Raw genomic sequence first — 21,548 nt, 5'->3', positions numbered from 1 at the left:
GCTCTCTCCGACCTACTAAAGTCAAGTAAACAAGTACGTATAAAAACAAGCACATCAGTAAGTTTTTTTTTCTTTACATCTCAGCAGCATATATATAATTACTAATTCAGTTAGTGAAATTGATTCATTTATCTAACCTGTCATGATAGAAACATTTATTAGCAAAGCTAAGTTTTTGCAAACAGCTACCGCAGCCTACCGCAGCCTACCGCAGCCTACACGTCTATTGCAAAAATTCTGCAGATCCATAGGAGTGGCTCATGCAGTCATGCATATATTTCGTTAATCTAATATTCTTTCCTGGTAGCCTTTTATACCATTACAGTAAAACACATACACAGACACCCACACACACCAATGCACACGTACATACATACCTACACGCATACTTACATACATACATACTGTCGGTTGTTAATGTAAACTTTGGCAAAGATAACCCATCAAGAGAGAGTGCCTATAGTACATATTATATATATATATATATATATATGTATCCGGCTACAAAACTTTACAAGGAAACATGCATCTGTTTTGCCCATCCTTGAAATGTTGATGTCCCCTCCCACCCCGTTCGCCACCTGATTTGGAATTCCTGGCTATAAAGGCCTGGGCAGTACTCAGAAAAGTACACAGTACAGATATAACTGCAAATTGTTGTGCACAACATAAGGGAACTGAGTGATCAAACAGTTGGTTTTATTCAATGCCCGTTAATAGCTTGCCATGAAACATTACGACGCCACAAAACTTCATGTTAGTTCAAATAATTATTTAACCTCAACATCACAAGCATTGAATATAAACGTTACACTCCTCCCCTTCCCCACCATCCAACCTCTTGTCAGAACTCATGCTTTTAATGTAGATGATCAGTCAGGGATGATAAATTACTTCGGAAACTTGTCTAATGAAGAAATATATGAAAGGTTTGACTATCTTTTGGGAACCGCCGAGGATCTGTACAAAGTTAACTCAATAATGACGCAGCACTACAATGTGTACATATGCATACATGTCAGAGCAAAGAGGGATTGGTGTCAGGGTTGAAGTGGCCGAGGGTCGGGAAATGAGCCCAATTGAGTGAGTAGTAGCTAATTGAGACATTTCTATTAACTTAATAGCTAAATCTTCTCCTCAGAACACACGACAACCTTCCAAGAGATGAGCGTACAGCACTCTCCTCACTGATGTCTCGCAGTGACATTATCATTAAGCCAACCGACAAAGGTTCTGCAGTTGTCATCCAGGATCGACAGGATTACATCAAGGAAGTCTTGCGTCATCTCTCCAACAATGATATTTACACACCTCTTGATTCTGATGCCACAGTTATTTTCTCCCAGCAGATAAAACAACCATCACTGATATGTTACAGCGGAACCAGGTCTCTAAGAAGGCTGTTTCTTTCCTTTGTCCCACAGATTGAAGGCAGTCAGGTTATATCTCCTGCTCAAAATTCACAAGCCTCGTAACCCTGGTAGGCCTCAGGCAATGGTTCCCCCCACCGAGAAGATATCCTTGTTTGTGGACCACTTCATCAAATCTCTTGTTCCTCAGATTAATTCTTATATCCGTGACACTCCAGATTTCCTCAGGAAACTTGAAGATATCAAGAACCAAATCCCCAGTACAGCCATCATCGGTACTTTCGACGTAACTTCTTTTTAAACTAACATCCCTCATGCTGAAGGTATCGCAGCCACGTGTGCAGCCCTGTCTAAAAAGATTCACCCTTGTCCACCAATCTCTGACATCAAAGTTCTCATGCAACATGTTCTCACAAAAAACAACCTCACGTTCATTGACAAGCATTACCTTCAAAGACACGGGACTGCCATGGGAACCAGGATGGCTCCTTCCTCTGCTTGCCTGCTTATGTCTAGTCTTGAAGAACGCATGCTCAGCACAGCCCCTGCCGTCCCCTTATCTGTTGGCGCTACATTGATGACATCTTCTTCGTTTCGACCAGTGACGAGAATAGCCTGCTCACCTTCATGAATCACATCAATTCTTTCTACAGCACCATCAAATTCATCTCTGATTTCTTTCGCCAACGGGTTAACTTTCTTGATGTAACTGTTCGCAAGGAACACGGTTCTCTCTCTACAGACTTATGCACCAAGCCCACAGACATACACCAATATCTCCATTCTTCAAGCTGCTATCCCTGTCATTGCAAGTCTGGATATGCCTACAGTCCAGCACTTCGTCTCTGTCGAATTTGCTCTAACAATTCCTCTTTCATTTGCCATACAGATGCTTTGAAAAACACATTACTGCCAGGAGGCATAGTGCCAGAAGGGTGCATGAAGCCATTCAGAGAGTCCGCTCCCTTTCCAGTTCATCTCCTTTGGCAGTGAAGAACAAAAAGGGGCGAGATTTCAAAAACAAGCTGCCCCTGGTGTTTACTTTCCACCCAAATCTTCCTCCTCTTCAGAAAATTACCTCTAGCAACCACAACATTCTCCTCACTTCAAAAAGACTCCAACGAGCCGTCCCTGAAAAACCTACCATCGCCTACAGACGACCACGCAACCTACGAGACCTTCTTGTGCGTGCTGCTGTTCCACCTCTAACTTTTAACCTTACACAGATTAAGCATGGTACTATCAAATATGATTGTACTTTGAGTTGCATCATCTGCAGCGACCACATTGTTGAATCCAATTCCATCACCAGCCACAGCATGCAACTCACACACGAGACTAAGGGGCACATCACTTGCACAACCACAAATGCCATCTATCTGATATCTTGTAGAGTTTGAGGCATCCAGTATGTTGGCGAAACCAAAACCACCCTCAAGAAGCGATTCTATTGACACAGATCCACAGTCAACACTATGAAGACTGAGACCCCAGTTGGAGAACATTTTAACCTTCCCAACCATACCATTAACGACATGTCTCTACGGGGATTGAACCCCTAGGTAGCCGTCCTGACTTAATAGGAATCAGCAGAGAGAGAGTGTGGATGCAACGCCTTCGCACCATTCAACCTCATGGACTCAACATTCAGGAAGGACATGACTAACTTTCCCTCTGTCCCCCTCCCTCTCCACTTGTTCCCTCTTCCCCCTCCCTAATCACTCCTCTTCTCACAGCTCTCTCTTCTACCCCCTTTATTTCTCTCCACACCTTTCTGTCTTTGTCCTTCTCCAGCTTATTCCACACCCCGTTCCTTTAATCCTCCCTTTGTCCCTCCACTTTTTATATCCTACCTCTCCTCTTACCCTGTTGCTTTCTTCTCTCCATCCCTTGTCTACCAATCCCCTTACATGTATCTCATTGTGTTCACCGTGCTCATTAACCTGTTTGTATTCTGCGTGTTTTTGTCCCTTCTGTGACTGTTACTTGTCATTTAGCCTCTGAAGAAAATCCTGCTAGGATTGAAACGTCAGGCCAACTTACGTTTACACAATTTCATAGCTTTTTTTTATTTTACACGAAAAACCTGCAGCTACTAAACCCAGCATCTCTCAAAATACTATCGCGTGTTCGGCTCCTGTTATGTTATGATATGGTATTTTATGTGTTACAGCCATGCAAGTTATATATACCCTATCATGCATCCATGTGTGACGACATGGTATGTCGTATCACTGAGTCTTACAACTGAACGTAAAGCGTAGAAAATTGTTATATGATATACAACATTCGTACAACCCACTTACAGAACCCTTCAATTAATGTATGTAGTGTATATACATAGCATATATTCTATTCAAACAAGTTCCATTCGAAGGTTCTTTTCTGACATTTTGTAATTCCTGTCGGAATCCATTTTGTAACTCTTTCGTAGAAGACCTGGTGTACGTAGGTCTATATTTACTGTTGGGTTGGTAATATAGTACTTCGCCTCCTGTGTCCGATACATATACAGCGTTAGATGATACAATTAGAGTATTCATTAAAATGGATCGTTATCATTTTGCCGGAGTAATACCTTGAGCGACGACAAGCTGATTGTAGATCGGAAAGGTCAAATATGTATTATTGTCGTGTGCGATGAAGGTGAAAGTTGTTTAGATGTTAATATTTAATGGAGGGGTCTTTGTTACTGTAACCACTTTGAAGTTATTTCGGTCACGAATAAGCCAGTTCGGTTTTTGGTCCTTTAAAGTAGCTAGGCTATAGTTATGAACAGTACTCTAGCTAGCATGCGCCTGTAATATAAACAAAGAAATTTAGACTAAAACCATCACAGATTAACCGGTTGTCAAGACTCACGTCTGTTCCGGACGTGACATAGAATACTCAGAGTCCTGGACACTGATTGGTCAAACTGAACAGCATGTTAAATATACTGTATTCTCGCCTAGTTTTAAGAACATAGGGTGGATTACGAAGGTCTAATGCACGATTAATCTAACAAATAAAGTGTAGGTCTATCATTGCACAAGTGTAACACTCTCCGGTCTATTAAGAACTGCTCGGTCAGTTTCCATGCCCTTTTTATCAACATCCAAAACACATAATATATATATATATATACACCATATACGTCCTGAGGAAATTTAACTTTGGAAACTATAACTGTGTAGTATATAATGCGAAGCACATTCGGGCCAACTCGATATCACCTAATAACACTGAGTCGTTTCGGAAAAATACGGTTAACATTTGTTGCTTACTAAACAAATTACAGCTATCTTATTGCTTTCTCATGTGGCCGGGAAAGGTGATCCAAGTGGAGGATGGGCCTCCTTTTGAGACATTATTGACAATAAAGCACGATCAGTTGCAAACTGGTGTTATATTTTGCAAATTTCAAAGTAACCTGTATGATGCTCTTGAATACATGTTCCACAAATACAGTATCAGCAAGGTTTCTTTTCTTCTGAATTATTGGTGACTGTCCAAAATCAAGATGGCCATGAACCCCCAGGGACCGTCCAAAATCAAGATGGCCATGAGCCGTCAGGGCTCTACACTGTAGATAGATCAATGGGATGACTAAGGGCTACGTATTCAACACTTGTACATGTGTACAAACAGACACTTTCCACCTTCAATGCCATTATCATTTTTAATTTACACTTTTGAGTGCACAAACAGAGGTTGGTATCATTTCGGTTGTGTTTTAAACATTATAAAACAATAAAATTTGCTCAGTAACTGCAACTGAAACTAAATATAACATGTACAAGTATTGATTAGCACACCTTAACACACTTGCAGTGTCAGTTTCACTTTTAACTGCAGTCTATTTAAACGGCCTCTCACCTTGACTAAACACGGGTTAATAATACAAATATTTCCAAACACACAACATTTTGCAGTGTACATTTCTAGCCGTTTACATTGATGTTTATTGTTCTTGGACTTTTTTTCATTTCATGTCTGATAAATGAACTTTGTTATGGAACAAAAAGTTCAAGAACAAAATGGGTCAACAACCCATTAAAGGCGTTAAAACTCGCTCACAGAGAAACGTCTGATGCCGGTAATCTGACCTAGTTTCGAATGAGGTGCAACAGAAGTGTTAGAAACCACCATCGATACCGAAAAATACACACACAGCTTGCTACCGTCGGTAATTAGACACTAGTGTACCGTCAATACATACAGCTATGGTCAATACCCACAACACAGTGTACATAGCAGCAATTGACATGTCAGGTCCAGTTGAAAAGATAACAAGGTATCACCTTTAGTATACTGTCTGCATTTTGTAGCAACATAACTTAAACTTTTTCAGATGGCCGCACACGCTCTGGGGGAGTCTTCAATGCATTTAAACATGTTAATGGTATAGTGTACTGTACTGTAGAAAATTCTGTGACACTGTGACAAGATTCAACCTCCCATGAGTTCTGATGTAGACAAAACATCATCCGTCATGGAAACATGAGTTCAACAAACACATGGATAACTTCAAGAACTTCCCCAAGTCTTTGCCCTTTGTTAGGAATCCCTTATTTTTTTGTAGAGCTATCTCAGACAAATTTGGAAGCTCTTTAGAGAATGAACCTAGATAGCCAAGTTGATGTTAAGGAATATCTTACAGTTAGGACCACAGTAGTTACCACTACACAGTTAGGCCATACATAGCTATGATTTGTCATCAAGAATAAAACTGTTTTGCCTTAAAAGTTTTAAAGGAACTGTATGAGAGTATGAGTAACGTCACATATTTCTTTGTTTGTGTGCGAGAGATGAAAACAGATATTATGTATCAAACATACTGTGCCTGCCAGTACTCATGATTTCATTGTGAGACCTTAATGTATAGTTAAATTTACCTACATATAGTAATATGTTGGAATCGGCAAAGTTGATATATATGTCATTATATGATACTGGGTCACTAAAGTGTGACATGCATGTTCAAAAATGAATTACAAAAAGGTATCTATTTAAGTGCTGATTCTGGTTCTCCGGTGAATGTCGAACACAACTAATAATGTTGAAAGATAATACAGTATCAAGAAAGGTGGATTTGAAGCAAATAAAAAAGACAAGTGATGATGTTAACGTATGTTACTCTTTGTCCTACAGTTGTTTATAAAATAGCCTCTTCTCCATTAAAGTGAAGGGGAATATATATGAGCAATGTCAAATAATATCTTATGACACAAAAAAAAAATGAAGTACTTATCACATTCCATTGTAAGTTAATGAGGCTGATCATTTAGGACACCATAACATACGTTAACAACACAACAGGAATTTGGAGTTATAGAACTAAGCCACTGGCTCAATGACAGATGTCATCAACTAGTTAGATAGAGTACCTTAGAACTACTTGGAAATGAAGTGTCTCCTAACATGGAAGTTCTCAGTCTTCTCAATAATTTACATTCAAAGTGCATATTGTTAACGTATGTTATGAAGACACCAAAAAATGAGACACCATAACATACGTTAACATAGTATGTTTTGATGTCCTAAAACCATTTTTTAGACTCATTGGATGATGGAAATAGCTTAATTCTATTTCAAACATGGTGAAATATTAACCCCTCAACTCTGATGGTCCAAAAGTGGGCCATTGAAAAACCTTGTTTTTAGAGAATCATTATTCGAGATAGGAATACACTAGAGAGCTTCCCATAGCTTTATTTTGCACATAAGACAGCCTGCATCAATAAACAAAATTTTTCCGAGGGGGTCACATGGTCTTTTTTTTTTTTTTTTGTCTTCAAAGATTTGTTTACATTAAAAAAACCGGTCGTTTTGACCTTTTTGACCTTTTTTTTCCAAAAATTATTGAGAACAGTGAAAACTTTCAAGTCAACTGCCCCTATCTCATACAACTAGCTAAGACATACAAGGAATCAAATCAGGAGCCTCACAGGCATATGTAGAGGGATGGCTCTATATTTGGAGAAAATATGTCAGAAAATACATTTTTTCGGTCTAAATTAGGGCCAAAACACGGAACATATTCCGGAAGTATTTCTCCAGAATGCCTCACCCTACAGAGTAGATTTTTAGCTCTCCAGAAGCGCCACACTGAAACGCTGGGCTACATAGAAAAAATTTAGCAATAGCGCCTCCACTTTGTGAGAAATCCATAGCAATTCAACTCGAGCATTTCTACGGTATAGAATTTCAGTCAGCCACAGTTGATATGCGTCGCGTCGTTAGGGTCAATGCAATCACTCACGTAATTGAAACGGTAACTATTTAGCACATATTATCATGGCTAAATACTTCTAAGAGGCGTTGGACCTTCTTTTTATGGGCAATTTGACCATCCAGCCGTTGGAGAAGAAGATTCTGACGATGAAATTCTGAAATTCTGATACGGTAAGCCGCATAGTTGCACACTATGTATTGTGTATGTAGCGCAATTGGTATATATAGACTTACCGTTACGCGTGGCTACCATTGTATTACAGAATACATTTGTTTGTTTGGAGGGGGGAAAATCAGTCATATTCCTCACATTCAAACATCAAATTATATTTTACTTATGAAATAACATGTCTTGAACTCATCAAACTATCAAAAGTCCAGCAAATTTCATCAAAATAATTTCAAATGGGCAAAAAAAGTACATTGTTTGTATCATAACCTCATTTGCATATTTACATATCTAATTAGCTTAATTATAAAAAAAAAATAAAAAAATTAAAACCTCATTTCAATACCTATCTGTCAATACTAGGGTCCCTATTGACAAAAATGAAAAGATTTTAAGTAATTACAATGTGTAAATATTTTCCCCCAGGGGTCAATGATATGGGGGGGACATGGTACACAAGGGAATTCCTGCAATGAGCCTAAAATAGATTTTCACAGTTAACGTATGTTATGCAGGCTAGAAATGAGGACACCACACACAAAATGTGACTGATACAGAGGACTTGAACTGCTAGCAGTAAAAGATCTGTTTACTATCAGTGTATGTGGGGTGTTGATCAGTTAAAAATGTTTTTATATTCAAAACTATCAGTTGATGGTGAAATAATGCCCATTTAACGTACGTTATGTTGAGGACACCGAACAATTTGTACAGTTTAACAACCAAATAACAAGTTTTTTTCACATGTATTTTTTAATAAATTTGTCCTCTGAGATGCCATTAGACCTATTCTCAGCATGAGTAGTGAGTTTCTGGGACTTGCAATCCCTGGTACACTACTCTGCAGTGTGTGATTAAGTTATAACCATGAAAAATTGCCACCAGTTAACGTATGTTATGCAGGAGGACACCAAAAATATGTACGTTAACAAAGATGAAGATCTTTATTTTCCAGCAGTTGATGATCATGGGTGACTGAGATTTGCAAGTGTTATTGAAGCTCTGCATTCACTTGAATAGAAAATGCAAAGTCAAGGCATAATAACATGGGAAAAACTAAGAAAAGTGCATCTCAATTACAGCCATTTTCATGATGTCACATTTTGGTGTCCAAAATTAGCCCAATATTTGCAGTAAAACCCTCATTATTTCCCATCGACCCAATGTATGGTTGAATAACTATCAATGATATCTGATGATATATTGCCACAACCATTGAAAAGGGAAATACAAGCAAAGGAGTATGATGGATGGAAATTTCAGCAAAATGAAAAAAGGGACATAAAATCTCTCCAGTATCATATTTTTACTGACGCGCCCCCGGGTAAGAAAAAGAGGAGAAAAAAAAAGGAGAGAAGGAAAAAGGGAAAAGCAGGGGGAAAAAGAGGTGGAAGGAGAGAAATAAAGGTGAAAAAAAAGAGAGAAAAATATAGTCCGTACCAGTCGACCACAGTGATTTGTGATACGAAGATCCAGGGTTCGATTCCTACCTTTGCCTGATGAGTACCAAAAGGACGAAACCGGCCGTGAAGTGGAATGTTTCTGGTGTGTTATGCTTTATTAATTTACTATATATCTGTCATACCACTTGCTACACATTCAATATATATATATATATATATATATATATATATATATATATATATATATATATATATATATACATACATATATATATATATATATATATATATATATATATATATATATATATATATTATGTAATAAACACACAAAGTCTGTTCAAAGTATTTCTTTCGAGATCCGGCTTTACGAATCACAAATAATTTCGAGTTGGTAAGCACATGGAGCTCTGTTTATAGCTCCATGGTTAGCATTATGTTTGATCTCTAAAGTAAGGCAAAATATGTCACCAAAAACAGAAATAGTATTGTTCGATACAGGTGACAAACTCCTACAGTTGAATTACGACCTTCCTTACCGGTTCCAAACCTCTGGACATAATATCAGCGTCCATAGCCTAGTGGTTAGGGCGTCCGCGTACAGAGCGGAAGGCCTGTGGTTCGAATCCCGGTGGAGGCTGAAAGTTTCTTCACTGTTATTGATTTTCCAACTCATTACGATTATAATATATATATAATATATATACATATATATATATATATACGTATATATATATATATATACGTATATATATATATATACTATATATGGTCTATCATACTATATATGGTCTATCATCACGCGTGTTTGTGTATGGACGCCTTAAAAAATTGTACAATTGTGGTATGAAACCAACTGTGGCTGGTCTCGAACTCGACCGAGTCGTCGGGAATATTTACCTAAACAGGCCTCCTAGATCATTGGAAATAACACTTTCCAGGCCTTGTAAGCTGCTCTAAGGTTTTCTCCTTTATTTTCAGATTTCATGTCTTGATATGGTGATTAAATAATGGTCATTAAAAACAGTCTGGTAAGTTACTTTGAAATATCATGACATATCTTTTGTGAGTTTGACACCGGCATTGACATTTTTCGACAAATCTGCAAATTGCGCGTGGAAAATAAGGAAAGATTGGCTGGGCTTTCAGCCAAGTAACATACTGGAATGACCGAACTATATGTCAAACTGACGTCAAAGATTGCTTCTGAAATATTATTAGGGTGATAGACTGATTGGCTGGTAGTTCTCAGCGATAGTGTTGTCTTCTTTCTTGAAATTTGGTATTTTAGCGGTTTCAAGAGCATCAGGGTACGTCCCAGAAGTGAAAACCCGATTGAAAATGTGACAGAGTATCGAGGCAATGAAGGGAACAATGATGTGAGAAACTTGTAAGATGTCAGCATTTTATAACTTTTAACATCCTCTTTGTGATTCCAGTACCTGGAAACCACCTTTCTATAACGGTATAGTATAGCTCACCAGCGACGTAGCCAGGAATTTGAAAGGGGGAGCACATTTTGTGATTGATATGGTGGAGGTGTGTAATATTGAGATATTTTTGAAAAATTGAAGGTCCTTAGATGTGATCTGATGCAATATTTTTCCAGTTTCATCATTATCATATGATATCATATTATCAGCAGATTTGGTTTCCTGTTCGAGGTTCTTGTATATATTATATCAGAAAGACAAATATATTTAGTGTTCTGTTACAATTTTTTAGAAGGATGATTCTGGTTTATTGTCCAATGTCTGGACTTTAATACATTTGACGAACTTAACTGATGGACAATATAAACTTTCATATTTTGTAAGACAGCCAGATGTGCAGTGGACTAAAAAAATATCGTTATCGCAGTGTATTAGCAGTGCAATAATTATTTATAGAAAGTGCGTATCACGTACGATTGCTAGGTTAGCTTCATAACATGCTGGTCGTGTAACAACTTAGGACGAATCATAGAAAGGATGAGAACGAACGTTGTCGACGTCGTTGTGCAAACGGTTCGTGACACTACATCGAGTGCGGTTAGGTAGGCAATATGTATTTTATAACGCAGTGGCCAACTGTTGGCTCGTAATATGCTATAGTCTAAATTTAGCTAATTGCATCTGCCAAACTAAGTAAAAAGCTAAGTAGCTGAACCAGTAGGCCTGAATGTTACTACGATTATATTGAGTTAACGTTATATGTTAGTTAGTTGTTTAAGGTGCACACACGTCAAGTTTGAGCTTTCCTTTTCCTGGAGTTTTTTTATCTCTAGGTTTGCTGTGTTTTGCTTAAGTTGTCTCCAGTGTTGGTTGGTCTTAGTAGTTATTGTCTTGTGGTGTTTTTGTGGTTATTTGTTTCGTGGATTGTTGTGATTTTTGTGGATTTCGTTTGTCTTTTGGGTGTCTGGAGCTGGTGGCTCCTCTTTTGTTTAGGATAGGGTGTAGGCCTGACTTAGGTTCTTTTGTTGACACTGTTCATAGTGCTTGTATAGGGTAGTCTAGGTGTTGGGTGACCCTTCAGTTACTGTTAGGGTGGTGTGTAGGTCTTTGTTTGTGTTGTTGCATGGGTGTTGGTTGGCCCTTCCATGTACTGGTACTGTTAGGGTGGAGTGTAGGTCTTTGCTCTTGTTGTTGCTTGGGTGTCTTTCTATATAGGCTAGTCCGTGTATTTGCAATTGGTGTCTGACATTTACAGAACACATACATCATGCATTGCAGGATTGCACTGGGCCTACTGCTGTTTGGGATGGGTCTGCTGCTATATTTTACTGTTCATACTGTGGGAATCAGGGAGGGTGCTACTGGTAGAGATATGTCATCTTGTTATATTCCAAGCTCAAGGTCAGTCAGTATTTTTTCTTTTCTTATCTCAAACATAGGTAAAAAGGGTAGATATGTTACAGTCCACAGTAGTTTGTACACCGGACCCATTACCTCGCGTCGCAAACTGTTGTATTTTTCCTTGTTAATTGTGCTGGCAGGGGACATTGAATTAAATCCTGGTGCAGGTTTTTATTGTGGTATTTGCTGTAAACTAGTCAAAAGGAATGACAAGGCTGTTCAGTGCGACGAGTGTGACAAGTGGGTTCACATTCGTTGCGGTAACATCACAAAAGAGGGTTATAGGGAGTTGCAATCGTCCGACTTTGTTTGGATTTGTCCAAACTGTAGCAACCCCAATTTGTCAGCCGCTTTAGGGGTTTCTGCTTCCCAAAATGAACTTAATCTAAGCAATAGCTTTAGTGCCTTGGATTCGCTTCCTAGTAATGATCCCCCCAGTGAGTTGCCCCATGGCCGGGGCCCGATAACCAAAGTGCCTAGCAAAAGGCAAACTGTGAACAAGATCGTCCTTGCTTCAATTAATATCAATGGTGTCAGAAGTAAAAAACTAGAGCTCCAAGCCTTTCTGAATACTCATAGTCCCGATGTGGTAGCGCTCCAAGAAACCAAAATTGACAGTTCTGTTGGTTCACAAGAACTCCTGCCTGCTACTTTGGGGTACGTCACTTTTAGAAATGACCGTACCATGGGAGGTGGGGGTACAATGTTGCTGATTAAGAAGCAGTTGCAACCGGTAGCGGCTCCTTTCCTCACAAATGGCTCTGAATCTGTTTGGGCGAAGTTCACTGTAAATGGTAGTTGCCACTATGTTGCTTCCTGGTACAAGGATCCTGATGCTCATTCTGATCATATCAACTTACTCAGAGAGCAACTGAACATGATCACAGCAAAATACCAAGCTGGTAGACAACCATGTTTTCATGTCCTAGGAGACTTTAACTTCAGTAAAATTGACTGGTTTACTAGACTGAACAAGGAAAGTCAAAACTGTTTAACTCAAAGTTGTGGCAAACCATTGTTAGATATCATCGATGATTTTGCTGCGGACCAGCTAGTCAGTTTCCCCACTAGAGGTGAAAACACCTTGGACCTCGTTATCACTAACACGCCTAGTCAGTACGAGGAAGTTAAGTCTTCATCCCCTATGAGTGACCATGACACGGTCCTTTGTACACTGAAGTGTTTTCGGCCCTATGATAGGCAGCCACGTAGACGTATCTTACTTTACTCTAAAGGCAATTATGATGCCATGCGTCATGAAACCAGAGCTTTCACTCAAAATTACTTCAATGGGTTACAGAACAAACGGGATATTGAATCAAACTGGAAACTCATAAAGTCATTCTTAGACAGTACTGTCAAAAGAAACATACCTTCAAAGATGTCTTCAGGTAGGAAGTCATTACCATGGGTGTCCACCCACATTCAGAGACTCATCAGAAGGCGCGACAGACTGCATAGTCTGTACAAAAGAACTAGAAAGACCAATATCTATGACAAATGGGTGGAGATGCGCTCAAGAATAAAGAAAGAAATTAGAGCTTCACACAAATTTTGTAAATGGCATCCTGGGGGATGTCAAAACTGACTGTAAGCCCTTTTGGAAATACATAAATGGTAAACGTAAGGATAAACATTGCATCCCTCCACTGCAGACTAAGGACAAAATAGTGTTCAGTGACATAGATAAAGCTGAAGCTTTCAATGAGCAGTTCTCCAGTGTGTTTACTAGGAATACCCCAGATGAAATCCCATTACAAAGTCCTTTGTGTGTGAGGATGGATGACATTCATGTCTCCACCTTTGGAGTGGAGAAGCTGCTGCGGGGTTTGAAAACTTCAAAGGCTGTGGGGCCAGATAACATTCATCCTTGGGTACTTAAGGAATTGGCTACTGATATTGCTCCAACTATCAGCCATATTTTCCAGCAATCAATCACTGATGGGAGCCTACCTAGGGATTGGAGAACTGCTAACATCTGCCCCATATATAAGAAGAATGATGTATCCTCGCCATGTAATTATCGCCCTGTTTCCCTTACTAGTATCTGCTGCAAGCTCTTGGAGCACATAATCAGTTCTAATATCATGGAGCATTTCCAGAATAATAACATCTTGTCTGCCAATCAGCATGCATTCAGGAAATACCATAGCTGCGAGACCCAGCTCGTTTCTGTCATCAACGAATGGGCCTCCTCCCTTGACCAAAGAAAGCAAGTGGATGTCTTCATCCTTGATTTTGAGAAGGCTTTTGACACTGTTCCTCACGAATTATTGAAATCTAAACTGTACACTATGGGTGTTTCACATCAGGTTCTCTGCTGGGTGGATGCTTTTCTGAGTGATAGAGAGCAGTCGGTTGTTGTCAATGGGTCTAGGTCTAATCCTTCTAAGGTTACTTCCGGTGTTCCGCAAGGGTCAGTTCTGGGACCCATTCTCTTCCTGGCCTACATAAATGATATTGGTAATGCTGTTTCTTCTGGTGTCCGACTGTTCGCTGATGACTGTGTCTGTTATCGGGTTATCGATGATGTCAGTGATGGTCATCAACTTCAGGAAGATATAAATATACTAGGGCAATGGGCTAAAGATTGGGGCATGAGTTTCCAGCCGGTGAAATGTAACATTATGACCATTACTAGAAAGAGGAAACCTGTAATTTTCAATTACATGCTCAATGGGGTTCACTTGGTTAAGGTTGATTGTGTTAAATATCTGGGTATTCATATCACTTCAGATCTCAACTGGGGAAAGCATATTCAAAATGTGTGTAACAAAGGAAATAGGATATTGGGAGTTCTTCGTAGAAACTTATCCCCCTGTTCGAAGGATGCAAAATTGGCTGCATATAAAGGTCTCCTCCTGCCAGTATTGGAATATGCCAGTTCTGTCTGGGATCCCCACCAAGCTTTCTTGCAGCACAACCTCGAAAACATTCAGAGGCGTGCAGCCCGTTTCATTGCTTCAGATTATTCAAGAGAGCCTGGCTCTGTCTCATCTCTGTTACGGGACCTAAACCTGGTGCCCTTGGCAGAGAGGCGCAGACAAAGTAGAATCATCTTATTTGCTAAGGGCATCTATGGTCAGGCTCAGATCCCTATTGACTGCCTAAGAAAGCCTCTGCGTAGGAGTCGGAACATGCATGATATGCATTTCTGCCAGCTGTATGCGAGTACAAATTGCTATAAGTATAGTTTTTTTCCAAATACAATTAGGGATTGGAATAGTCTGCCTTCAGACCTCATTAGTAGTTCCAGTGGTTCTGTGAATCCTGTCACTTATATCAGTACTCGGGTCAGATCTAATTAATTACTCTCTTGACGTGTGTGTGGTGAGATATTGTCCCTTTTTGCGGATGTGTCACCGTATCGAAGACGAAGACGAAGAACGGAGCTGACGATTCAAGATCAAAAGAGCACTTAAAAAATACCATGCTATAAAAAACAAAAGTTTTTAACATTTTTATCGACACTGCGAGGGGAGCAGACGCTCTCCCTGCTCCCCCTGGCTACGTCCCTGTAGCTCACTAGCTTGTTTGATCAGTTAATGCGCACTGGTTACAAGATCCGGATTGGCTGTTTGTATTAGTAATTATTTGTATGTTAGGGATTAGGGTGAGTGTTAACCAATTAGGGAAATTCTTGTAAACCAGTGCGCGTCGACCCTGTTTTTTTTTTTCTGTGGAGACAATACATAACATGATAGTGTTGCTGTGTTTCAAAGCCCAACTAACCGACCAACCACGAGAAAGGAAAAGATATGTATAGCTGATAATTAGTAAATGGAAAATTCATCAAGTCAATGTGATTATGCCTAGACAAAAAGAGAAACAAAAGTAAAGTTTGCCCGAACAGTCGAACACACAGATTCAGTATTAAACAATATATAAGTTGTAGTCATGTATAGCAGGAATAATTTCATTTTATTTATTTTTCCATTTCCTCACAATGTTTATACAATAATAGGACTGTAAAGACAATACCATGCAAAGAAAATAGTAAGTAATAAATCATATAAAAGAAAATGATGGAAATTACGGAGAGAAATGGTGGAAGGGCTTGGAAGCCGTAGCTTGTACAAGAAGCCCACCAAAAATAAAGATAACATGTTTAAAGTATATGGGCATGATAATAAAGCTCCTAACAAAGACGACCTATACCCCCACCCCTAAATTAAACAAAAAAGGCATTTTGATAATGTGGGAAATACTTAAAGTCAGAGACAAATGTAGATCTATAGATGTTGATACTTGGATAAAAGATGATTTTTCAACTTGAATGAAAATGAATTAAGGTACTTAATATTTCTTAATGTATGACTTAGGCTATTCCAGAAATTAACACCATAACAGACGATGTAACGTCGAAAGACATCGGTATTTATAGGCAATGAAAATAAATGTCCAGAAGATCTGGTGTAGTAGTTATGTATTATTATAATTGAAATTAAAGTAATCATTAAAATTTACTGGTAATTTATTATTAATAGACTTGAAAATAAAAACTGCACAATGGTATCTATGTAAATCAAAAATATCTAGTAAGTTCAGTGAGCTGAATAATGGTTGGGTATGTGTTAAGAAATCAGACTGTATAATAACACGGACAGCCTTCGTTTGTAATAAAAGCAATAGCATTAGATAGGTAGAATATGCATTACCCCAAACAATATTACAATAATTAACATGAGGTAGTATGAGAGTATTATACAAGTTCTTGTGAATATACATTGGAACAAAGTCTCTGATTTTATAAAGGACTCCAACAGATTTTGAGATGGTAGTTTTAATCTTGGAGATGTGAGAAGACCACTTTAGAGCAGGATCAATAAATGAACCAATGAATTTTATAACCTCAACACGCTTTAACTGTGAGTTGCCAATATATATATATATATCTATGTTCTTCATTTTTTGTGGTTTGGGTGAAAAATCATAAAGTGGAATTTGTTTATATTCAAAGATAATTTATTTACCTGACACCAAGTAGACACTTGAGCTAATTCAAAATTTATAGTAGAGGCAGCATGATTTATATCTTTGTGTTTATATAGTATACTGGTGTCATCTGCAAAAAGTGTAAAATACAAGATGTTTGAACAATTTATAATATCATTTATATACAAGGAGAAAAGCAGTGGACCTAAAATTGACCCTTGTGGTACTCCATATGTAATTTTACTGAAATTAGAATAATGATTATCAATATGTGCACATTGGCGTCTGCCAGATAGATAATTAACAAACCAGTTAAATGCAACCCCTCTTATACCATAATTTCATGATTTCATAATTCCATGATTGACGGTATCAAAGGCTTTAGATAAATCTAAAAATACACCCAAAGAATATTCCTTATTGTTAAAGCCATTAATGATATATTGTGATACATCCAAAGCTGCCATATCTGTAGAACGCCCCTTACGAAATCCAAATTGTCTATCAGTAATAATGTTGTTCTTGTCTAAAAAATGTACACTACGGTTATATATTATACGTTCTAAAAGTTTAGATAAAGATGAAAGAACTGAGATGGGCCTGTAATTGTTAATAGATAGCTTATCACCACTTTTGAAAATTGGAGTAACTTTAGCTTCTTTAGTACGAGTTGGAACAACACCTGTAGATATTGATAAATTAAAAATATATGTAAGAGGGGCAGCTATAATAAAACGATTTTCTTGGAGAAACTGAACAGAAATATTATCAAGACCACAAGAGCCTTTTTTCATTTGCATTATTAAATTGATTATTTCAGAGGAGTTGGTTGGTGAGAGAAATAGAGATGATGGGGTACTATCAGTAAGAAAATCTGTAAATATTGAGTGACAAGTGGGAATAGAACTTGCAAGGTTGTTACCTATATTAGCAAAAAAGTCATTAAATTTCTCGGCCATGATATTGGAATGTCTGGGGGCTTATAAATAACTCCTATAGAAAGAGATTTGTTGTCAAATTTAACATCAATAAATAAATATTCAAACAATAAAGGGTTGGACATCAAATCATATCTAACAGTAAAAGATACTGAATTATGGACATAAAAACCAACACCACCACGCCGTTTAGTATCCCTGTCCCTATGCGTAAAAGTATTATCTGGGATTTGAATTAAATCAACATTAGTATCGGAATGCAACCAGGTTTCTGTAATAGCTATAACTGTTAATTTAAATGATGAAGATGCTAAGAAATCGCGAATAGTATCATAATCACGCATTAAGCTACGGGCATTACGGTGAATAATAGAAGAGGTGCTTTGCGAAAAATTGTGTAGATTATGTAAATCACTTACATCAGAATATAAGGAGGAATCAAAATTAGATGAATAATTATCAACCTGATCATCATCTTCATTGGAGAATAAATCACACTCAGAAAAAATATGGTTCAGAAGAGTAGGATTTCCCAAAGTTGTAGAAATATCATTGGAAATGTTGGAGTCCAAAGTGTTAGTTGGATTCATTAGGTCCTAGTGTCCTCGAAATAAAGAAAATACAAATTACTTCTTGAACTACAAATTATTCAAGTCATTCAATCCATTAATTCGTTTGTTCAGTTCAACTCCATATGCAGATTTTGTTAAGGCAAAAATCCGTCCATCTATGGTCCAGGCGGATGAGACACGGAGATGGTCTTTGACCTTCTGTAAGAGTGCCTTGTTTCTGGCAGTCAGGTCCTCCTGGATGCCGATGCCCGATGATTTCAGTTTGCGTCTTGCTCTTAGCACACGTGACTTTATGTTGTAGTTGGTGAATTTCATTATGATTGATCTTGATCCTTTTCCGTTGGGTTTTCCAATACGATGGCTCCTATCGATGTCGGACAGTTTGAGATCAACACCAAGTTTTTCCTCGGCAAGTTTTGTAATAATTTGATCGGTATTTTCGCCTGTACTCTCTGGAATACCGAAAATGCGAATACAGTTGCGTCGAGAATATTGCTCCATTAAATTGAGTTCACATTTGTATTGATCTAAGTCACTTGTTAATTTCTCGTTTTCCTTGGCTAATGCAGCTAAATAATATAATTCGACGGTCGCTAACATGCGTTTTCAGTACAGTGCGACTACTGTAGATGTCTTCTCGGCTTATGCGCTATGTCACGTCAGGTTTTCCAGCAACTATAGCCTACTGTCGGTCCGCGGTCGAAGGGTCGTTCATGAGTGGTTATCATGGAGATTCGAGACTATTCAGACCAACAATACATTTTTTGCACATGTAATTTTCTTTCGTCACCCAAAATCTCACCGGGGAGGGCGACTGGGGGACGATAAGCTTTCATGGGGGCTTTCGCTCTCCTCCCACGCCACCCCCGTGGCTAAGCTACTGATATCTAGCGATATAAAAAGATGAAAATCACAAGATCTTCCCTAAACTGAAGGCAGATAGAGAATCGAAACATTGTGTAATAAACTTGAAACTGCGTCTTTCGAAATGAAAACAATGTTGGATATTGCACAATAAACAGCTAAAAGTTATTTATTTCAGTCTCATTTCAATTATTCGAATTTGTTAAGCAAACAGCAAATATCACATCATATCAGTGAGCATGAAAATTGCGTTCCAGGATGAACAGCCTCCTAACTGTCTATATGTGTAGTGTTCGGTTTCGGAAATATCTGGTACTTTTATTTCCTTCAACGAAGTTTATATTAGCCGTTATTATTAAGAGGTTTTAATATTTGTACACCAGTAAATACACTGTGTCTGAAGTTTCGAAAATTCCCTCACCAACATTCTTAATTATATTTCCCTCTACTCGTGCAATTTTGACCGGTCTGTTAGGGATTGAAGGTTTTGTTATCTATATTTGTTGTCCATAGATGGAATTTTGTGCAGTAAGAATGTTTTGAAGTGAATTTATTCACGAGGAAAACCTTGAAAAGTGGGGCTAACGGGTATTGTGGGGCGCGACGTAGAATGACCTACAAAAGCAAAGATTCAAAGGAGATGCGATAAGGTCGAACATGATGCGTGACTGGTGACAATCTTCAAATAGTTTATGGATGGAAAAAAAAAACTATTGGGAAAAACTTGGTTCTCATGCAAAGGGTACATCTGGTCGGTCATTTTCAAGCACGAGAAGTGCCATTTCCGGTGATCTGAGGGTTTTCAAAACCAGAAATGTTATTGTACGCTGCACGCAAACCTAATGGTGGCGCTCCGCTTAGATAGTAATTGGCTCCCCCCCCCCCCTTCCGGATTAGAAAATCCTGGATACGCGCCAGCAAAACTACATCCTTATTGCAAATGACAATATCTTAAGACAACTACAATAACGTCTTCTCAAACTGAACCATCAGTGTCCCAAGACAAATGTATTTCTGCTTTAGGGTGCTTTCAGATAACGATAGCGAGTATCCCGGTTGTATGTTACATTACTATTACACACCTGCAGCGTAAGCTCGGTTCTCACCAATTGGCAGGTTTTACTGAGTGCAAGGACATTATTCATTATGACTGGTAAGTTTGTTAATAGAACAGAGATAGTGAAGACGCTGATAAAAGTAGTTAATTTGAACTCCTTTATGAATATAATATCGCAAAACTGTTCATAATAGCTGAATAAATCAAGTGTAGTTAGTTACTTAACGGTACATAACTTATACCACGTAATATTGTAGATATTGTACATATGGTATGTAACATACAATGACAGGCCCTGTTCAGTGCAAAAGGCGAAACCTTGGCTCTGCCACTGGATACTAGGCGGAGAACTGCACTTCAGACATATGACTCCGTGACTACGGGAAACAACTATTAATGACGATTGCAGGGACGATGAATGAAAGGAATATTTTAATACTTAAAACTTAATACACATGACTAGCCTGTAGACTACGTTCATCATGCAGTTATATCACACTTCATTGTACAGAGGAGGATGCCAAACAATTGCTTACACCTGAACTGTTATATGTGTTTGTATGTTGTACCAGGTATGGTTTAACTCGACGATGATCACGTAATTACAGTCTCGATACAAGGAAACTGTGGTTGAGAGCGCATCAGTCGTTCGGTAGTTTGGTTTTCGTGCCAAGGTTCTTTCCTGGGTGACTTTTTTAAAAAAAAGTATGGCTTAACTACAGTGTATGCTGTACCAGGTGTGGCTTAACTACAGTGTATTAGTATGTATGGCTTAACTACATGTGTAGTTGTAGGTATGGCTTTAACTGCATGTGTATTTGTAGGAATGGCCTGAAATACAGGTGTATTTGTATGTATTTTTAATGACAGTGTATATTTGTATGTGGTTTAACTACATATTGAGGTAATTAAAGAGCACTTCTCTTAACTTTCAACTATCTTAGTATATTATAAGTAGTGCAATAATAAGTAAGTGCGTATGATTAAATTAACCGTTAGGTCTATATTGCAATATCTTGTGTTAAGCATGTACAGGCACGTATAGAGACTCCGTCAATGCAATCGTTTAAACAGTTTTAGTTTCATGGTGGCACACCCCAGACGCCCTTGTTTCGGGAATATATTTTTAGAATTATTTTAAGTCAAGACATATAACCGCTCTTCTGCCTCCACACCTGACTGTTTCGTTC

General features: G+C 38.3%; 1 protein-coding gene and 1 long non-coding RNA gene across 3 annotated transcripts in view; one reads left to right on the top strand and one right to left on the bottom strand.

Annotated features, from left to right (window-relative positions):
- LOC139983553 (uncharacterized) overlaps positions 1-9,328 on the bottom strand; it is a 32,406-nt gene extending 23,078 nt beyond the window's left edge. Inside the window, exon 1 of the long non-coding RNA XR_011798732.1 lies at positions 196-9,328. This is a non-coding gene — a long non-coding RNA (uncharacterized lncRNA). The remainder of the gene's footprint in view (positions 1-195) is intronic.
- Positions 9,329-20,222: 10,894 nt separating this feature from the next.
- The window catches only part of LOC139983541 (proline-rich transmembrane protein 1-like), a 47,506-nt gene continuing 46,180 nt past the window's right edge, over positions 20,223-21,548 (top strand). Inside the window, exon 1 of one of the 2 annotated variants that reach the window (XM_071997168.1) lies at positions 20,223-20,454. In XM_071997168.1, the coding sequence (XP_071853269.1) occupies positions 20,448-20,454 (7 nt within the window). In that variant the 5' untranslated portion in view covers positions 20,223-20,447. The remainder of the gene's footprint in view (positions 20,455-21,548) is intronic. The other variant, XM_071997166.1, reaches the window with a different exon arrangement.

Source organism: Apostichopus japonicus, chromosome 16 (genome assembly GCF_037975245.1).
Source record: "Apostichopus japonicus isolate 1M-3 chromosome 16, ASM3797524v1, whole genome shotgun sequence".
Taxonomy (NCBI): Eukaryota; Metazoa; Echinodermata; class Holothuroidea; order Aspidochirotida; family Stichopodidae; genus Apostichopus; species Apostichopus japonicus.
This window is presented reverse-complemented; position numbering and strand designations above follow the sequence as displayed.